Genomic DNA, 18,910 nt, shown 5'->3' with positions numbered 1-18,910 from the left:
TCAAATTCAGCCACTACCTGCACACTGCTATATGCTGGACAGGTTTCAGTGGTGCTTCTGGACTAAGACTAGGAAGAAAGGCCTGGCAATCTACTTCCAAAAAACCAGCCAACAAAAACTCTATGGATCATAACATCGTACATGGGGTCACCATGAGTTGGGGGCCAACTGGGCTGCTGCCAACATCAACAACATGTTAATATGGAAAACAGAAAGGAATTTGAGATCCAGATCACCTATGCCAGTTTAGGAATTATCAAGCGCTGATTAGTCAATGCAGTGTACCTACTGTGATATGCAGTATGTTTGGGAGCAACATTTAACAACGATGGAAGAGAACTAAGAATTCTAATTATCACTCCAGCACATTAATTTTAGAAGCTTTTATGAAGAGCTATAATAATTAAAAAAAAAAAAAAATCTTACAAAAGTTGAAATGTTTACCCCTCTACCCCTACCCCCAACCAGGGTTAGATATGATATTATCCACTCATACTATTCACTCATTTATTAATTCATTCACTTTTCTTCCTCCACAAGTATTTATGGAGTGCCTTCCTTGTGTGCAGCGGTTAAGAGCTCGGCTGCTAACCAAAAGGTCGGCAGTTCGAATTCACCAGCCACTCCTTGGAAACCCTATGGGCAGTTCTACTGTGTCCTACAGGGTTGCTATGTGTCAGAATCCATTCACAGCACCAGGTTTGTTTTGTTTTTTTCTGGTTTAGGACTATGTAAAAGTTGCTCTCCTGGTGGCGCAGGGGTTAAAGAGCTCAGCTGCTGGTTGGCAGTTCGAATCTACCAGCTGCTTCTTGAATACCTTATGGGTCAGTTCTACTCTGTCTTACAGGGTCGCCATGAGTCAGAATCGACTCAATGGCAACAGGTTTCCATGTGCCAGTAATTGCTCTAGACACTAGGGATACAGCAATGAAGAAAATGTTCAAAGTCCCTGCCCTCACAAAGCTTAAATGCTAGCTTGGAGAATAAGAAACCAAGTAATTATCCATAATATAAAATGACATAGTACTATGAAGAAAAATAAGGCGGAGTGAAAAGGATACAAAGTGATGGGGCTGTTTGTTACATACATACATGTATGTATATACATGTATAAACATACACATACATGCCTATATACATATATGTTAGTGTTGGATACCATCGAGTCAATTCTGACTCATAATGACCCCACATGATAGAGAAGAACTTGGCTGTACAGTTTTCTTGGCTGTAATCTTTATGGAAGCAAATCACCAGGTCCTTCTCCCATGGAGCCATTGGGTGGGTTCAAGCTGAGTCCTTAACCATTTGTACAACCAGGGCTCCTTATACATGTATATGTTGTTGCTATGCGTCTTAAGTCAATTCCGACTCATAGCAACCCTACAGGACAGAGTAGTACTGCCCACTGGGTTTCCTAATTTTTAAGGGAGCAGATTGCCAGGGCTTTTCTCCCATGGATCCGCTGATGAGTTCAAACCACCAACCTTCTGGTTAGCGCCGAGTGCTTAACCATTGTACCACCAGGGGTCCTTCATATACATATATACCCAAAATATATATCCATACATATATATACTGTGTATATATAGGAAACCCTGGTGACACAGTTGTTAAGTGCTATGGCTGCTAACCAAAGGGTCAGCAGTTCAAATCCGCCAGGCGCTTCTTGGAAATTCTATGGGGCAGTTCTGCTCTGTCCTATAGGGTCACTATGAGTCAGAATCGACTCGACAGCACTGGGTTTGGTTTTTTTGGTTTGTGTATATATATACACAATACAATAAACTTCTTCATTTGTGCCTTATTTATCTTTTCAAACATCTAAAATAGCAGGGGCAGAAATCTCTGTTTGTCATTAGAAGCTTTTTAGAATACTCAGAAATCTCAACCATGCTACTAAGCGACAGATGCAAAGTCCACAGAGAAAGGTATATGCTCTGGGTGGCCAGAGTTGGAAAATCCTGGAGTCTGTCCATGGCTTCTCTCTCAGTAATGTAATAAAGCATTGGGAGGGAAATGCTGGCCCAAAGCTCTTATCAGTTAACAAATCTTATTTCTGGTCTTCGTGGCTTGGGTGTTGATTAGCAGTGCAGAAATAAGCAATGGAAATGTTGCAAAAATTTAACAGTGACAATGACACATTACATTGTATGTCTAATTTTCACTACTGCTAAGTGTATCTTCAGGATTTTATCCATTTAAATAAAGAAGGGCCAAATGCAGTCACCATTTCAAATATTTACCCTTTTGTTAGCAAAATTTCAATGTGTTTTACTAGGTAAAGTTTATGCTTCAGGAGAGAACTCTGCAAGTGGGCCACATATCCAAATTCTATCAACTTGTATATTTATTTCTATATTCAACCTACTTGTCTTTCCTTAACTCCAGAAAGGTATTTTTAATTTTGTGGTAGATGTCGTACAAAATCCAAAGACTTTTCTGATAAAACAATGCATTAGAAATAGTAGCTTGACACCTAACTGTACAATAAAAATCGGGTGGTGGGCTCACAAAGAAAGGATTTTTGTCGGTATCATGGATTGAATTATGTCCCCCCAAAAATGTGTGTGTCTACTTGGTTAGGCCATGATTCCCAGTATTGTGTGGTTGTCCTCCATTTTGTGATTGTAATTTTATGTTGAGAGGATTAGGGTGGGACTGTAACACCGTGCTTACTTGGGTCACCTCCTTGATCCAGGGTAAATGGAATTTCCCTGGGGTGTGGCCTGCACCACCTTTTATTTCTCAAGAGATAAAAGGAAAGGGAAGCAAGCAGAGTTGGGGACCTCATACCACCAAGGAAGCAGTACCACCAGCAGAGCGTGTCCTTTGGATACAGGATCCCTGAGCCTGAGAAGCTCCTTGACCAGGGGAAGATTGAGGACAAGGACCTTCCTCCAGAGCTGACAGAGAGAGAAAGCCTTCCCCTAGAGCTGATGCCCTGAATTTGGACTTGTAACCTACTAAAGAGAAAATAAATTTCTCTTTGTTAAAGCCATCCATGCATGATATTTCTATTATGGCAGCACTAGATAACCAAGACAGTCCTTTTATCCTGGCATCTAGTGCAGAGCTGGGCAAAAAGGGGTACTCAATGCGTATTTCATGAGAAATTAATAAATTAATCTTACTTTCTTTTTCAATTGCCTTAATAGTACCAACCACCGTCATAAGCACCTCACATGTATCAGGCCACTCAATTTCACAAAACCCACTGGGTGTGTAGCATTTTGTAGATAAGCAAACTGAGACTTGGTTAAATTAAAGGTTACGTAGCCAAGAAGTGATGAACAATGACATGGATCCAAATCTCTGTGCCAACGTCCATGCTCTTCACCACTAGACAAGATCGCCTTTTAATGACAGAATCTTTATTTTGCTTTCTTTTATTTTCTTCATCTTGACTGCTCCCCATGTGACCACAGTCATCTCCTCAGACTAGAGAAATAGCTTATCTGGGTAGGTAGTCATTCTTTAAGTAAGAACTATCATCATCCAGAATAAAATGTTAAAGGATTACATTAGAAAATGAAAATATCTAATGTGGCTACAAGCTTTTCACATAGGAAATGGAATTTTCACTTTCATCCAAACAAACATAGCTTAAATAACATGATATATTAATTTAAAAAAAAAAAAAAAGAGCAACGCTTGTTGAAGAAATTTGAATGAGTCTCTCAAAAAGGACCTCGGCAGGACCTTGAAGGGCAAAAGGTGAGCAAACAGAGGACAGAGAGGCAGGGATGGGTTGCAATGACAGAAAAAAAACAAATCAAACCATTTGCCATCAAGTCAATTTTGACTCATAGCGACCCTATAGGACAGAGTAAAACTGCCCCACAGAGTTTCCAAAAAGCGCCCGGTAGTTTTGAGCTGCCGACCTTCTGGTTAGCAGCCGTAGCTCTTAACCACTAAGTCACCAGGGTTTCTTGCAATGACAGACTGGTGGCAAAATAAAGACTGAACCCAAGCCTCCTGGATCCCAGGCCAGCACACTCACTGCTGCATCCAGCTGCCTCCCAAAATGGTTTGATTAAAAGGTCAATAACAGAGAACAATAGAAAATAGCTACCCAGGGAAAAAATTATATTTGTGTCTGGGTGGACAACCAGGGTGCTCTGCAGACTGTTCCTTGAACCATATGCCTGACTCAAAGCAGAAAGTCCTTTGGCTTAAGTGACCGAGCCAGACACAGCTTTGTAATTAAGGGAAGAAAGAGAGCACAGGACACTGGTTAACGAGGAAGTTGGACTCCTTCTTCTTCCTAGTTTCTTTCTCTGAGCACATGCTCATACTTACACACAAGCGTGCAGCAACCAAGGTCGCCATGTAATAAGAAGAGACCTGCTGGTAGAAATTAAGGGTTATACTCAATAATAATAGTGGTAGATGACCTTTGGTCTTATAAGAACAGTAAACTCAGGTTTGATGTCTTTTTTTTTTTTAATTGGGAGGGGACTTTGCTTAAATTATTTCCTTCCCATTTATTTTTGCCATCTGTACAACTACCTTATACTGAACTAAGAACAGCCTGTTGATTTCAGTAGAACATTGTCATGGGTTGAATTGTGTCCTTAAAAACATGTGTATCTGCCTGGCCACAACTGATGACTGCCCTGACAGGGAGCACAACAGAGAACCCCTGAGGGAGCAGGTGAACAGTGGGATGCAGACACCAAATTCTCATAAAAAGACCAGACTTAATGGTCTGACTGAGGCTGGAAGAATTCCAGCAGTCATGGTCCCCAAACCTTCTGTTGGCCCAGGACAGGAACCATTCCAGAAGACAACTCATCAGACATGGAAGGGACTGGACAATGGGTTGGAGAGAGATGCTGATGAGGAGTGAGCTACTTGTATCAGGTGGACTCTTGAGACTGTGTTGGCATCTCCTGTCTAGTGGGGAGATGGGAGGATAGAGAGGGTTAGAAACTGGCAAAACGGTCACGAAAGGAAAGACTGGAAGGAGGGAGCAGACTGACTCATTAGAGGGAGAGTAAATGGGAGTATGTAGTAAGGTGTATATAAGTTTATATGTGAGAGACTGACTTGATTTGTAAACTTTCACTTAAAGCACAATAAAAATTAAAAAAAAAAAAAGCATGTGTATCAATTTGGCTAGGCCACGATTTCCAGTATTGTGTGGTTACCCACCATTTTGTCATCTGATGTGACCTTCCTATGTGTTGTAAATCCTGTCTCTATGATGTTGATGAGACGGGGTTAGAGGCAGTTATGTTAATGAGGCAAGACTCAATCTACAAGATTGGATTGTGTCTTGAGCCAATCTCTTTTCAGATATAAAACAGGGAAGTGAGCAGAGAGACAGGGGGACCTCATAGCACCAAGAAAGCAGTGCCAGGAGCAGAGCACGTCCTTTGGACCTGAGGTTCCTGCAAGGAGAAGTTCCTAGACCAAGTGAAGATTGATGACAAGGACCTTCCTCCAGAACTGACAGAGAGAAAAAGCCTTCCCTTAGAGCTGGCGCTCTGAATTCAGACTTCAAGCCTCCCAGTCTGTGAGAGAACAAATTTCTCTTTGTTGATGCTATCCACTTGTGGTATTTCTGCTATAGCAGTGCTAGATAACTAAGACAAGCATTTACAAGGAACCAGCAGACTTTCAAAAAAATTGCAAATTCAAAAAGACTGCAGCTTCATCCATCTACTCAGTAAATATTGATTGAACTCCTACTTGTGTCAAGATCTGTTCTAGGTGCTGGAGAGTAAGCAGTGACCAAGAAAATTAAATATTCCTGGCCTCAGTGGACTTACATTTGGCGGGTATGGTGGGAAGAGATAATGAGCAAAAAATTTAAGTAAAATACATGGTATGTTAAAGGCACCCCAGTGGTACAATAGCTCTTGGGTGGTAACCAAAAGGCCAGCGGTGCAAACTCGCCAGCTACTCTGCATGAGAAAAGACCTGGTGATCTCCTCCTTTAAAGATTATAGCCTAGGAAACCTTATGGGGCAGTTCTACTCTGTCACTTGGGGTCACTATGAGTGAAAATTGACTCGATGGCACTCAACAATAACAACATAGCATGTTAGAGGGGGATAGTTGCTAACATGAAAAACAAAGCAGGGAAGGGAGGGAACTAGGAAGTGTCTATGAGTTTGTGTGTGCAATTTTAAACAAAGGGTCCAGGATATGCCCATCACCACCATTTGCAAGGACCAAGGAAGGAGCACAGATGAAGGCATGCAATCTCTCCTCTCTTCCCACAGAGGCTCCTGTACTGTGTTAGTTTTCTACTGCTAAGAAGCAAATTACCACAAACTTAGCAGCTGAAAACAGCACACATTTATTACTTGAGAATTTCTGTGGGTCTGGAGTCCAGACACAGCTTGGCTGGGTCCTCTACCTAGTGTCTCACAGGGCTGCAATCAAGGTGTCAGGCAGGATGCATTCTCAACCGCAGGCTTCACTGGGGAAGAACCCGCTTCCAAGCTCACTCAGGTTGTTGGCAGGATCAACTTCCCTGCAGTTGTAGAACTGAGGGCCCCAGCTTTTTGCTGGCTTTTGGCTGTGGGCCATCTCCAGGTTTTGAAAACAACTGCAGTTTCTAGATGCTGCCTTTGGTTCCTTGCCACGTGGGCTTCTCCCACAAGGCCGCTTACTTCATCAAGCCCACGAGGAGAGTGTCTATTAAAGCAGCATACTCATGTGACATCCCATCATCTTTTATAACCTAATCAGGGGAGTTACATCCCATGCCCATTGTCATATTTTGTTGATTAGAAGCAAGTCACAGGTCCTGTCTGCACTCTAGGGGAGGGAATTATACAAGGGTATGAATACCAGGAGTTGAAATCACAGGGGTCACCTCCAGGTCATGCACTGATAGAGACCTTATGCACGTGCATGTGGACAACCGGGCCCAGTGAGTGTGCATTGCAATCACCTGGAGATCGTGTTAAAACATAGGCAGCTCCACTCCCAAAATTTCTGACTCAGTAGGTCTGGGGTGGGGCCTATGAATTTGCATTTCTAACAAGTTTTCATTGAAGCTGATGTTGCTGCTCAAGGGACCATACTTTGAGAACCAGTTCTCTGGCCTGCATGGCCAAGCTAACCCCACCCCCACCCCCAAAAAGCCATCTCCCAGGAATAGAAATGTACATGCTAGGAGCATGGTCCACAGAAGGTGCCTGCAAGCCTGGTAACACATTAGGGGCTTTTTGGAGAGAAAATTCTGGAGTTCCAGGTACCCAGAGCATGGTTTAGAAAATAAGGCACAAGTTTCAGTTGAGCCTGACTGACTACTCACTTGAATAAAAGCTCAGCCGAGGAGGGCTACAGTGGATCCCTCTAAAGCCAAAGGCTCAGGACAAGTGGCAAGAATTGTGAAGGGTCTGAAATTGTACCCCACTTCCAAGCAAACAAGTTAGTCTGCCACAGTTTCATGGGTGCTGCTAGAAGATACAAGACTCCTAGGTTACAAACAAAAGACAAGTTACCACTCATGGCAATAGCAGTAGGCAGAGTAGCATCATTGCGCCAGACCTCTGAACCCTAATGCTCACAGGGTGATGTGATGAGGGCCAGGTGGCCTGTGCGCACGGTGGGATGCATTATAGGAGACTAACACTGAGGGGATTACAGAGGGGCTGCGAACAAATCTGCCCAACCACATGCATGTGCATAAGGTCTCAATCATTGCATGACCTGGAGGTGACCCCCAGTGATTTCAACTCCTGGTATTCATACCCTTGTATAATTCCCTCCCCTAGAGTACAGACAGGACCTGAGACTTACTACCCTGAAATGTAAATAATTTTGCTCCTATGTGAGGCAGTGTCTATCTTCCAAGGTTGCCTGTCGAACAAGATCCCTGAAAATATAGTTCAGAGAAAATTAGCTATCAATGCCTTTGCTCAGAAGACAAGTTGTGCGGAAACTTGAGAGACCTATGGAGAACTGTCTCCCAACAACAGGGGTCCTGTTGAAAGGTCTAAGAGTAGTAACACTGGCCAGGGGGCATTTGGGCAAAGAATCACAGAAAGTGAGAAAGCAAGCCAGGAAGCTATCTGGGGAAGCATGTTTGAGGAAGAGAAGCACAGAGAGAAGATTAGGAGATAAGGTTATGGAAGTAATGAGGGAACAAGGCTAACAGGTCATGTAGCATCCTTGTAGGCCACTGTAAAGAATTTGTCCTTTATTCTGAGTGAGATGATGAGTTACTGGAGAGTTTCAAAGGGAGTAGTGGCATGATACTACATGCTCTGAGAGGATACTTGTGGTACTGTGTTGAGAACAACCTGAAGGTAGGCTAGAAGCAAAGCAGGGAGACCAGCTAGGAAACTCTTGCAGTAATTAAGGTGAGATGATGGTAGCCTAGATCAGGGCAATATAGAAGAGGTAACAGGAAGTTGTCCAACTCTAGATATATTTTGCAAGTTGGGCTGACATGACAGACTGGAAATGAGGTATAATAAGGGAACAACAACAACAACAAAAACCCAAGGAATAGGTTTTCTCACTTTGTAGTTGGCATGGAGTTACCATTAACTGAGGCAGGGATGACTAGGCAGTTTTTGGAGAAGGGAGATCAGGAGAATATCTTGATATTTCCAGTGGCAGTCCTGGGGCATCTAAAGAGGAGTAACAGGGACCAAGGACTTCCCTTTCCTCCTGGCCTGTCCTAACTCTTAAGAAAACTATCTTTCCATGATATCTTCATATAGAATTGAATCCATTTTGGAAGCCAAATGTTGGGAAATATTTATATACAATTTTGTTTTTAACTTTCATTAGAGCTGTTCTCAGCCTAGTCATGTATAAGGGCAAAAAATCATGGAAAAACCAAAACTACACAAAAGCCAGAGAGTCTAAAATTGAGTAGTCTGAACAGATCCACCTCCCCCCAATCTCAAATGGTCTTTTTGTTTTGAATGAATCACTTCCGCTTGCAGGATCCTTGACAAGGTGCTCTTTCTATTGAGTGACAAAGGAAAGATGCATTTAGCCATTTCCAAGAGGCTGCAGAGGAGTCTATATTTCAGATTTACGTCAGGGAAGATGTAATTTGCGTAAGGTCCAAATAACCTTGGTAAGTTGGAAGGTGCAGTGTAATGTATACACATGAATTTTTCGTACGCAGTACATTACCTGGCTGCAGCACAAAGAGCATATTTGCCTTTTGAGAAAGAAGCAATATGTTGGTGACTAAGGGGGTATTCTTGGAGATTTGTGGCTTTTTCTGAGAATTTCACTTCCTCTGCATCAAATACAACACTCATAAAAGATTCACACTGTGAGACACTATTTAAAATTCATCTCTCCTTAAGGAGCTAAACCTTCCCTTAAGCCAATTCAAATTCATTAAAACGTTCTGCTCCTTCTCTGGTGCCGTAACAATGATGCTTAATTTAATGCATATATTTTAAATAAATTACACTGTATTTCTTAAATACGCAATAGAAAAGTAGAATGACAAGCTTGAAAATGTACATTTTGGGGTCATCCTTTTTGTGTTCTTAACGGCATCCTAAAACAGTACATTTAAGAGATGGCTTCAAGGCACTGTTGGGGGCATCCCAGAACTGCAATAATGGCGACAGCCTGCAGACATGGAGAGTAAGCCAAGCTGCTGATTGTGGCCAAGGCCTGCTTTTCTTCACTTGCCACTTGAGACCACCAAAATTTAACACAGAGCTTGCCAAAGTAGCTTAAGGACAAATCTTCTGACTATCCATGTTCTGACACTTTTTTTAGGTACCTAGGTATTGTGCTAATATGCTCGGGAGATGGTTAAGTGAATAAAATATAGTCAAGTAAACAACTGTAATACTCATGAGACTATAAAAATCTTTCTTTAGTCCATTCGGCCAGCATTGAGAGAATGCAGATACCGCTTTGGAAAAACCTGCCCACAGATCCTATGCTTTTTTATTTAAAGCCCTGAGATCATTGGATACAGACGAATGCCAAATGGAATAACATATTTAACCATTCCACGTTTTTTGAACTGCTGTTCCCAGCAGTTAGTGATAAAATTCTATACTTGTTCTAAGAGTTGCATATTGTGTGACTTATAGAATTCTTCATCTTGAAACAAACAAAAGAAAACCCACTGCCATTGAGTCGATTCTGACTGTCCCCTATAGGGGACAGAGTAGAACTGCCCCATAGTTTCCAAGGAGCGCCTGGCGGATTCGAACTGCCAACCTTAACCACTTAACCACTATGCTACCAGGGTTGAAAAGGGAACTAAAATAGCCAACTATTGATAAATGAGCACATCCCCCCAATTGCCATGTTATGGGGCTTATTTCCATAGACCTCAGGTATTCTGGGTCATGTTCATATTCCCAGAATCAGGCCCCGCCCACAAATGGAATGGACAGGGCATTTAAATTCTATCCTTTTGAAACCACTTTGATCATAAAGAAAAATCTACTATTTGTAACTGTACACAGACTGCTTCTGTACACCAACTGAGGGAAATGGCATAAAATAGTAATTAAAATCCCATGGTATAAAGTCAAACTTTCAGATTTTAAATCCCAGCTCTATCACTTTCAAGCTGTATGACTTGGAAAAAGTTGTGTAAATACCCTGTAATTTGGTTTCCTCATCTATAATATGAAAACAGCATTACCTTCCTCATGAACTTGCTGCATTTAGTAAATAAGATGTTTTTTGTTCTAAAAAGTGCGTTAGCATGGTGAAATGTTATTATCACGCTCAATGTGGATTAGTTCTAATGAGCACTCCAGCACTCTAAGAATCTCTCTGGGATGAGAACATGTCATCTCAGCGCTTTTGTGTGTTATTACACACAGGGATGGATGACTTTGCTTCCAAGTGCTGTCGAGTCAATATCAACTCAAGGCAACCCCATGTACGCTATATAGGGTTTTCAAAACTGTGACCTTTCTGAAGCAGGCTGCCAGGCCCTTTCTTCTGAGGCACCGTCAACCTTTTGGTTAATAGCCAGGCACTTAACCATCTGTACCACCCAGGGACTCCTAAATACACTGAAAAAATGACCCATGTCAAATTCATTTTTGTTTCCCCTTTGTCACTTGTTGCCCAGCACATACTGACAGACAGTGAAGTATAACAGTTAAGCTCATACATAATCTGAACTCAGATGGGCCTGGAGTTGAATCCTGTCTTCCTCACTTAACTTCTCTGAGCCTCAGTTTCCCTGTCTATAAAATGAGTTGAAAGTAATGGTATCTACCTCATAGCATTATCATTGGTATTTAACAAGATAATACATGCAGAGTTCTTGGCATATGCTAAAAATAGCAACAGCAAACATTTATAAAGTACTTACAATGTGTTGGGCACTGTCTTAAGACTTAACACTTCAAAGTGTTAACTCATTTAATCCTCATTATAATCCTATGATACAGAGACTATCATTATTCCCATTTTATAGATGAGGTAACTGTAGCCCAGAAAGATCTAGTAACTTCACCAAGGTGTATAATGGTGAGCGACAATGGCAGGATTAAAGCTGAATTTGCCTTGATTCTGGGATCTTAGCCACTATACCCTTCTGCCTTTCAACAGACAGGGCCTGCTGAATGTTTGATATTACTACAGCCATCAAATTATTTGTTGAAATATTTATTTAGAAAAATAAATAATTTAGAGTAGATACTCATTATTTATTATATCTTATTAGGTAGCAAATCTTATCATAGGCCACAGAAATGGTCTCTTTAGCTCTAAGTTTTTTAAAGAAACTTTCTAGAGCCTGCTTACCCAGAGAAGAAAAGGAGGTGTATATTAGGGGAAGCAATTCAACATAGGTTCCAATATACTACATTACCTGTCATTTGCATGGCTAGATTTTATAAGAATTTTAACTGCAATAAGAACATATGATTTGCTACAAATGACTGACTTCAACTAATGTATTCATCATGACCTACTTCAAATTTTTTATTTAGAGGGAAAAGTAAAACTGTTAGAGGTAGCTTTGAAGACAGTAAAAATACTTAGTCATATTCTTAAAATTCATAAACCAAACGTATAACACCTGGATTCCATAGTTTGAGGTTTATGAATGATTGCTGTTGTTATTTTTAGTTGCTAATGAGCTGCTTCCAACTCATGGCAACCCCACGTGTACAGAGTGAAACTGCTCCACAGGGTTTTCCAGGCTGTGACCTTTTGGAAGCAGATCACCAGGCCTGTCTTCCGAGCACCTCTTGGTAAATTTGAACCATCAACTTACAGCTAGTAGTCGAGCACTTAACCATTTGCACCACTCAGGGTCTCCTTATAAATGATTATATCACCCGAAATGTGCAAAACAATTTTTTCTTTGGGTAGCCTGATCCCTACAAAATAAAGAGAAAGACTGGGGCTGTTGTTATGGGGGAGAGGGAGTTGGAGATTATTTTATTGTTTTGTAGCAAAATACCATAATTTGTTTACAAAGCAAGATAAGAATTTGTTTTCTATGCAATATTAAGGTTATAATTATATGCGTTTTCCTAGAACTCCATTTTCTTGATTTTTTTTTATTTCACTGACTTCTAATTTGCATGACCTTGCTGCATTTTGTATATGCACGTAAACTGCCTTAATTCCTTCCTGGAACAAGGCTGGGGTAAATAAACTTACAGGGAGCAAAGTATAATGTAAGGCATATATGACATTCTCATTTTAATGAAGCTTGCAAACAGGCAGGATTAATCTGCTATTACCTTATATCATTCATGGACTTCTGCAAATCCTCCTGAGTAAAACATCTGATTATAGAAGACAGTTATTATAATAGATTGAATAATGACCCCCAAAGATATCAGGCCCTAATACCTTGAGGGTGTAAATATTATACGGAAAAAGGGTCTTTACAGATGTGATTCAATTAAGGAACGTGAAATGGGGAGATGATCCTGGAATATCAGGTGGGCTCTAATGCAATGAGAGGCAGAGGGTGACTTGACACAAGCAGAAGAGAAGAAGGCAAAGTGACCACAGATGCAGAGAGTGCAGTGATATGGCCATAAGCCAAGGAAGGCCGGAAGCTACCAGAAGAGGCAAGCTAGGAGAGGTGAGGAACGGATTCTCTCCTAGAACCTCCAGAGGGAGGGTGGCCCTGCCAAGACACCTTGCCAAGTCCAGTCAGTGATATTGATTTTGGAATTCTGCCTCCAAAAGTGTGAGAAAATAAATGTCTGTTGTTTTTAGCCACCACATCTGTGGTAATTTTTATAACAACCATAGGAAACTAATAGTGAATAGTTTAATTATACTGAAGTGTTAAGCGGAGAGATGAATTTCCTTTTAACATTGGAGATATTGGAAAGGGCAAAAATAACAAAGTTACTTCCACTTAGAATAATAAAATAATGAAAGGTAGTTTAAAAGAATCAGGAAGTTTTATTCTAAAAGCCTGACATACATTTCAAGAAAATGCAACATTCCTAAGCAAACTTCCTCCCTGATATATTAAATATATTAAAGTAAAATTCTCCAGCACCAGTGAAAAGCAACTCGGAATGTGGTTTTCCCATTCCACACGGTTCTCTAGGCCCTCCTCATTGATTGGCTCCACTCAATTCCATTTCTGCATTTTTCATTCTACCAACTTCCCAAATGTTTTGTTGTTTTGCTGGAAGCAATATTCTTTTACAGAGTCAAAGAACATATTTGCAGAATTTTACTTACAGGAAAGTTTTTAGGACCTGCTCCTGCCAGTTGCTGAGCTGTATGTGCAAACAGGAAACCCTGGTGGTGTAGTGGTTAAGTACTACAGCTGCTAACCAAAGGGTTGGCAGTTCAAATCTGCCTAGGCGCTCCTTGGAAACTCTATGGGACAGTTCTGCTCTGTCCTGTAGGGTCGCTATGAGTTGGAATCGACTCAACGGCACTGGGTTTGGTTTTGGTTTATGTGCAAATAAGGTCCATAGCAACTGGGTGGTCCCTTATAAATTACAAAGGGGTATCTCATCAGCAGCTGCCTACTTAGCCTCTCCTGTCTTTGCTTGTCTCTAGATCAAGAGGTGGAAAGATAAGTCATCCTTACTTTTGATAAATTTTTTGATAAATACTTTTGATAAATTTAAAATAAACTGTATTTTAAATTTTTTATAAAAGCTCACTCCTCTGGAAGTCACAAGATTATCTTGGAATCTAAGAGACAAACATTCATCTAGCAGGAAAAATGTGCCAATTGGAAATTTTTTCTCTTTAATATAACCTATAAACACTTTGTGTTAGGTTTTGTTCTTAAAGAACTTAATAGCCTTCTGCTTAAATGATCTACGACAGAGAGAAAGAAGGAAGAAAGGAGGGAGGGAGGAAGGAAAGACAGAAAGAGGAGTCTAAAAATGAAGAACTTAAACACTGGGAAAATGAGGATTTAAGATGTAAATGGTGTCCGCCTACTTGTACAAGTAAGAAGTTGGGGTCATTCTAGACACCTTCTTCTTTATAACCAATCCAAGTTATTTTCATTTCACTTTCTACATATGTCTTGAATCTGTTTATTTTTTCTTATCCTGGCTTACCATCACCCAAATCAAACTCTCTCTTGGGACTACTTCATCTGATCTTTACTAGTCCTCTGCACCCACTCAGACCCCATCCAGTCATTAGGGAAGGGAAAGAGTGCAGAAGGGAGAAGCCTGAGAGGTAGGTAGGGGCTTAAATTGTACCTTTCCTTTAGCAGCATTAAGTTTTGAGTTGGGATGGAGTATACACAGCATCAACTTTACCACTCCTTATCTGTGTGATAACCACCACATATCTGTCAGTTTATTATACTCCGGTGGTTTGCCAGTTGCTATGATGCTGGGAGCTATACCACTGGTATTTCAAATACCAGCAGGGTCACCCATGGTGGACAGGTTTCAGCAGAGCTTCCAGACTAAGATAAACTGGGAAGAAAGGCCTGGAATTTACTTTGGTATTTGCCAGCAGAAACCCTATGGATCACAACAGAATGTTGTCTGATATAGTGCTGCAAGATGAGTTCTCTAGGTTGGAAGGCACTCAAAATACATAGTGGCCACAATACTGGCCTTAAAGATACCAACGATCAGGGACATGGAACGGGATTGGGGAACGTTTTCTTCTGTTGTGTACTGGTAACCCTGAGTCAGAGCCGACTCAATGGCAGTTTACAACAACAACATCTTTGTAAGGCTAAACAAGTGATTTACTCCCTGTGCCTGTCTCCTCTCTGTAGAATGGCAGTGAGAACAGCAACAACCTTATGGGACTATTGTGAAGATGAAATGAGTAAATACACGTAAAGCACTAGGAACAGGGGCAGGGACAGTAAACAGCTACCTTAGCTCTTTTGATTATCACCTACTAGACAGGCTCCCACCGAACTACAAGACCCTCTACCATAGCATTTAACATGGCTGCTGTTTTACTTTTAAGTTATCAAATAACTATCAATTTAATGTCTGTCTCATCTTCTACTGCAAACTTCATGAAGCAAAAATCAAGTCTGTGTTTGCTCTTCAGAGCACAGTGCCTGGCAAAGGAAACCACTGGACTATTAAGTAAATCTTGGAAGTAAAGCAAACCAAGAAACCAAACCAGTAAGGCCAGTGATTGTCCATCTGTAGTTTTCCTGACTTTCAGAGTTCAGATGAATCTTTCCTTACCTGCTGCAGTTTTTCTCCACCCACTAAACACAACAGAATTACCTGTGAAGCTTTCAAATATACCTATGCTTAGGCATGCCAATCTGATTAGCGTGGAGTCACCAGGGCCAGTATTTAAGGCTCTCTAAATGATTCTAATCTACAAGTCAGGTTGAAAAGCTCCAGTGGTGCTCCTACCTGCTTCAGCTCAGGTTTGAAGACCGCCAACCTTACCTCTGCTTTTGAATTTGACACACTATCCCCACCCTTGGTTGAGTTCGCTTTTTGTATTTAGGTAATAGGAAAATATTGGAGACGGCAGCGCTATGGTCGACACTGTTGGGTGGTTCTAGGCCACTCACCCCTCCAAACAGCTCTCACTCCGAACGCAGCTTCTGCCTTTAGAGAGCGAGAGCGAACGCATAGGGTCATGATACCTCAGGGCTTTTGTTTTTATAATGGAGTTTTGTTTATATTAAAGGCACAATTTCCTACAGTGTAGAGTAAAGGTGGTGATGATTGCTTCGAAGGCTCAAGTCCACAACCCATCCCTTCTCGGAGTTGCCCCCAAGCTTGACCCTGGAGTCAGTTTTCTTCCTATTTGTCTCTCTCGCTCCTTATCCTCCCACTGTGCCACCTTCCACGGTCTGTTCATTCCCATTCTTGCACGATTTCATCGGGATTCCTCAACTATGGTTCACATAACCCAACCCAGTGCCGTCGAGTCGATTCCGACTCATAGCGACCCTGTAGGACAGAGTAGAACTGCCCCATAGAGTTTCCAAGGAGCGCCTGGCGGATTTGAACTGCCGACCCTTTGGTTACCATCCGTAGCGCTTAACCTGTGACTCCAAAATACGAAGCCACCTTGGTGAAGCCTCTGCGGCTCCTCCAGGGGGCGACCTCAGTAACCTGTAGCAGAAGCAGGGCGGCAGGACCTCGGCCGGCTGAGGGCCGAGGGACCCCGCGCGATGGGGGAGGTAGAGGTCGCTCCCGGATCGTGGGAGCCAGTAAGGTTTACCTGGCCTCGAAAGGCCGGTCCCCTCGCGGGAGGCCCTTCGCGTAGCCCGAGACCCAGGTCTCCGAGGAGCCGCCATCTGCGCGCGTGACCCTTTTCGCCACCGAACTTCGGAGCTGCCAGACTCCAACCCACCGCCCAGGGCGAGCGGAGTCGCGCTTCCTCCCCACTCCACCGAGGAAAACGGAACCAACGCTGATTCCAGACCCTGCACAACAGGTCCTTTGGGCACCCGCGAGGTTCGAGAAGCGGAGATCGACTGCCTGCGGAAAGGGGTAGAACATTCCACGGGCGCGTTTCCCGCTGAGAGATCGCTCCATTTAACGTCTCCTTTGCTTTTTTTTTTTTTTTTTTTTTTTGCTTATCCCCCCGCCCCACAGCAAATCCTAGATTTGGGAAGCAGGAATTACCCCCGAAGGCTCGGGTAGGAGCCGAGTTGTGGACTTGTGGAGGTGGCACCAATCCTCTCAGTCCAAGAGCAAAGTTAGAAGAGATGCAGTCACAGCTCCCTTGTGCGCGCCCCCGGACCTGCCCCTCGGGGCGACCGGCACCCACTCACCTTGTGCCTGCGCCTCCATAGCGGCTGTCCTCGGACCGAGCGCGGAGAGGACGCACCGGCACTTCGCAGACCAGCTGGCAGCGGTGTCTGCGCTCAGAACTCAGCTGGTCCCGCCGCTCGCGCCCTCTTCCTGGCACGCGTGTCGCGAGCGCTGCGAGGAGCGGGCGGGGGACAGCGGGTCACCACTGGCCGCTGCTCGTTACCTCCGCCCCTTGCAGTCCACCTGGCCCAGACCTCGCTGGCAATGCGCTCGCCGCTGGGCGCCACCTGCCGACTGCTCCGCATAGCGCGCGGAGGGCGCCCACTCCTGGCCGAATAAATGCCGGACGTACCTGAAGTTGGCTCGCCCCGGTATCGGTATCGCGGGCAGTGTGCTCTGGTTCTGGGAGAGAGGCAAAGGAGGGTTTATTTACAATACACCATTCGAGACAACAGGTGTGGAGCTGAGAAAGACAGCCTCTGAAGACCAGACCCAGTAGACTTCGGCAAAGCGGAAACTGCATAGTTTACACACGAAAGAAACATTTGGAAAGAACTCCTGGAAGAGAACCCTGAGAAGTTAAAAAATCCACATAGAAAATTGTTCCAGATTCTGGAATCCACTTCCGCACCCCTCCGTTCCTCCTCATCCCTCAAACAACTCTTCTGCTTTCTTCCCCTCTTCCTCTCCCCCCACCCACAACTTTTTCACTGCTTGTATTTAGTTTTCGCTTCTCTAAATTTCCTTTGAACGGCATCTAAAACAAAACAAAACCACTGGCCCTTTCTCTTATTGGGACACACAGTGAAACACCTTTTGAGAAAGGAGAGTGACTTGATAAGAGGGAGACAGCTGTTAACCAGCTGCAGTCTTGGCCTCAGTCTGAGGCCCACAGTCTCCTTGTCTGAGTGTGAATGAAGGCGGGTCACCTACCCTCAGAGATAAGTAGAAGAGAGTGTCCTTGATTGTTGCACTTAAGACAAAAAGATAACCTGTTCAGGCTTCCCAGGCACGTATGATTAGTTACTGTCACAAGTATGTGGCTATGCTTATTTAAGACTATGAAAAAAATGTGGTGTTCTTATGACAAAGTTATAGTTTATAGTTAAGCAAATGATAATGCTCCAGAAAGAAAATGACAAAAATGTCCTCCAAAAAGAAGTTTATGTAAAATTGTTCTCAGGAAATTGTTGTTGTTGTCAGGTGCCCTTGAGGTATGTCCGACCCATAGCGACCCTATCTATTGTACAACAGAAGGAAACACTGCCCAGTCCTGTGCCATCCTCACAATCATTATGCTTGAGTCCACTGTTGTAGCCACTGTGTCAATCCATCTCGTTGAGAGTCTTCCTCCTTTCTCATGACCCTCCACTTTACCAAGTACGATATCTTCCTCCAGGGACTGATCCCTTCTGATAACATGTTCAAAGGATGTGAGACAAGTCTCGCCATCCTTGCTTCTAAAGAGCATTCTGGCTGTACTTCTTCCAAGACAGATTTGTTCATTCTTTTGGCAGTCCATGGTATATTCAATATTCTTCACCAACACCACAATTCAAAGGTGTCAATTCTTCGGTCTTCCCTGGTCATTGTCTAGCTTTCACGTGCATACGAGGCAATTGAAAAACATCATGGCTTGGGCCAGCCACACCTTCGTCTTCAAGGTGACACCTTTGCTTTTTAACACTGCAAAGAGGTCTTTTGCAGATTTTCCCAGTGCAATGCGTCTTGATTTCTTTACTGCTCCTTCCATGGGTGTTGATTCTGGATCCAAGTAA

The 18,910-nt window shown here is 42.9% G+C and overlaps 1 protein-coding gene across 2 annotated transcripts in view; it reads right to left on the bottom strand.

Moving 5' to 3' along the window:
• TPD52L1 (TPD52 like 1) overlaps positions 1-17,290 on the bottom strand; it is a 109,614-nt gene extending 92,324 nt beyond the window's left edge. For both annotated transcript variants that reach the window (XM_010594852.3, XM_010594892.3), the window contains exon 1: positions 17,153-17,290. In XM_010594852.3, coding sequence (XP_010593154.1) covers positions 17,153-17,171 — 19 coding nt within the window. In that variant the 5' untranslated portion in view covers positions 17,172-17,290. The remainder of the gene's footprint in view (positions 1-17,152) is intronic.
• Between the last annotated feature and the right edge of the window lie 1,620 nt (positions 17,291-18,910).

The sequence above is a fragment of the Loxodonta africana genome, chromosome 1 (assembly GCF_030014295.1).
Source record: "Loxodonta africana isolate mLoxAfr1 chromosome 1, mLoxAfr1.hap2, whole genome shotgun sequence".
Lineage (NCBI taxonomy): Eukaryota > Metazoa > Chordata > Mammalia > Proboscidea > Elephantidae > Loxodonta > Loxodonta africana.
This window is presented reverse-complemented; position numbering and strand designations above follow the sequence as displayed.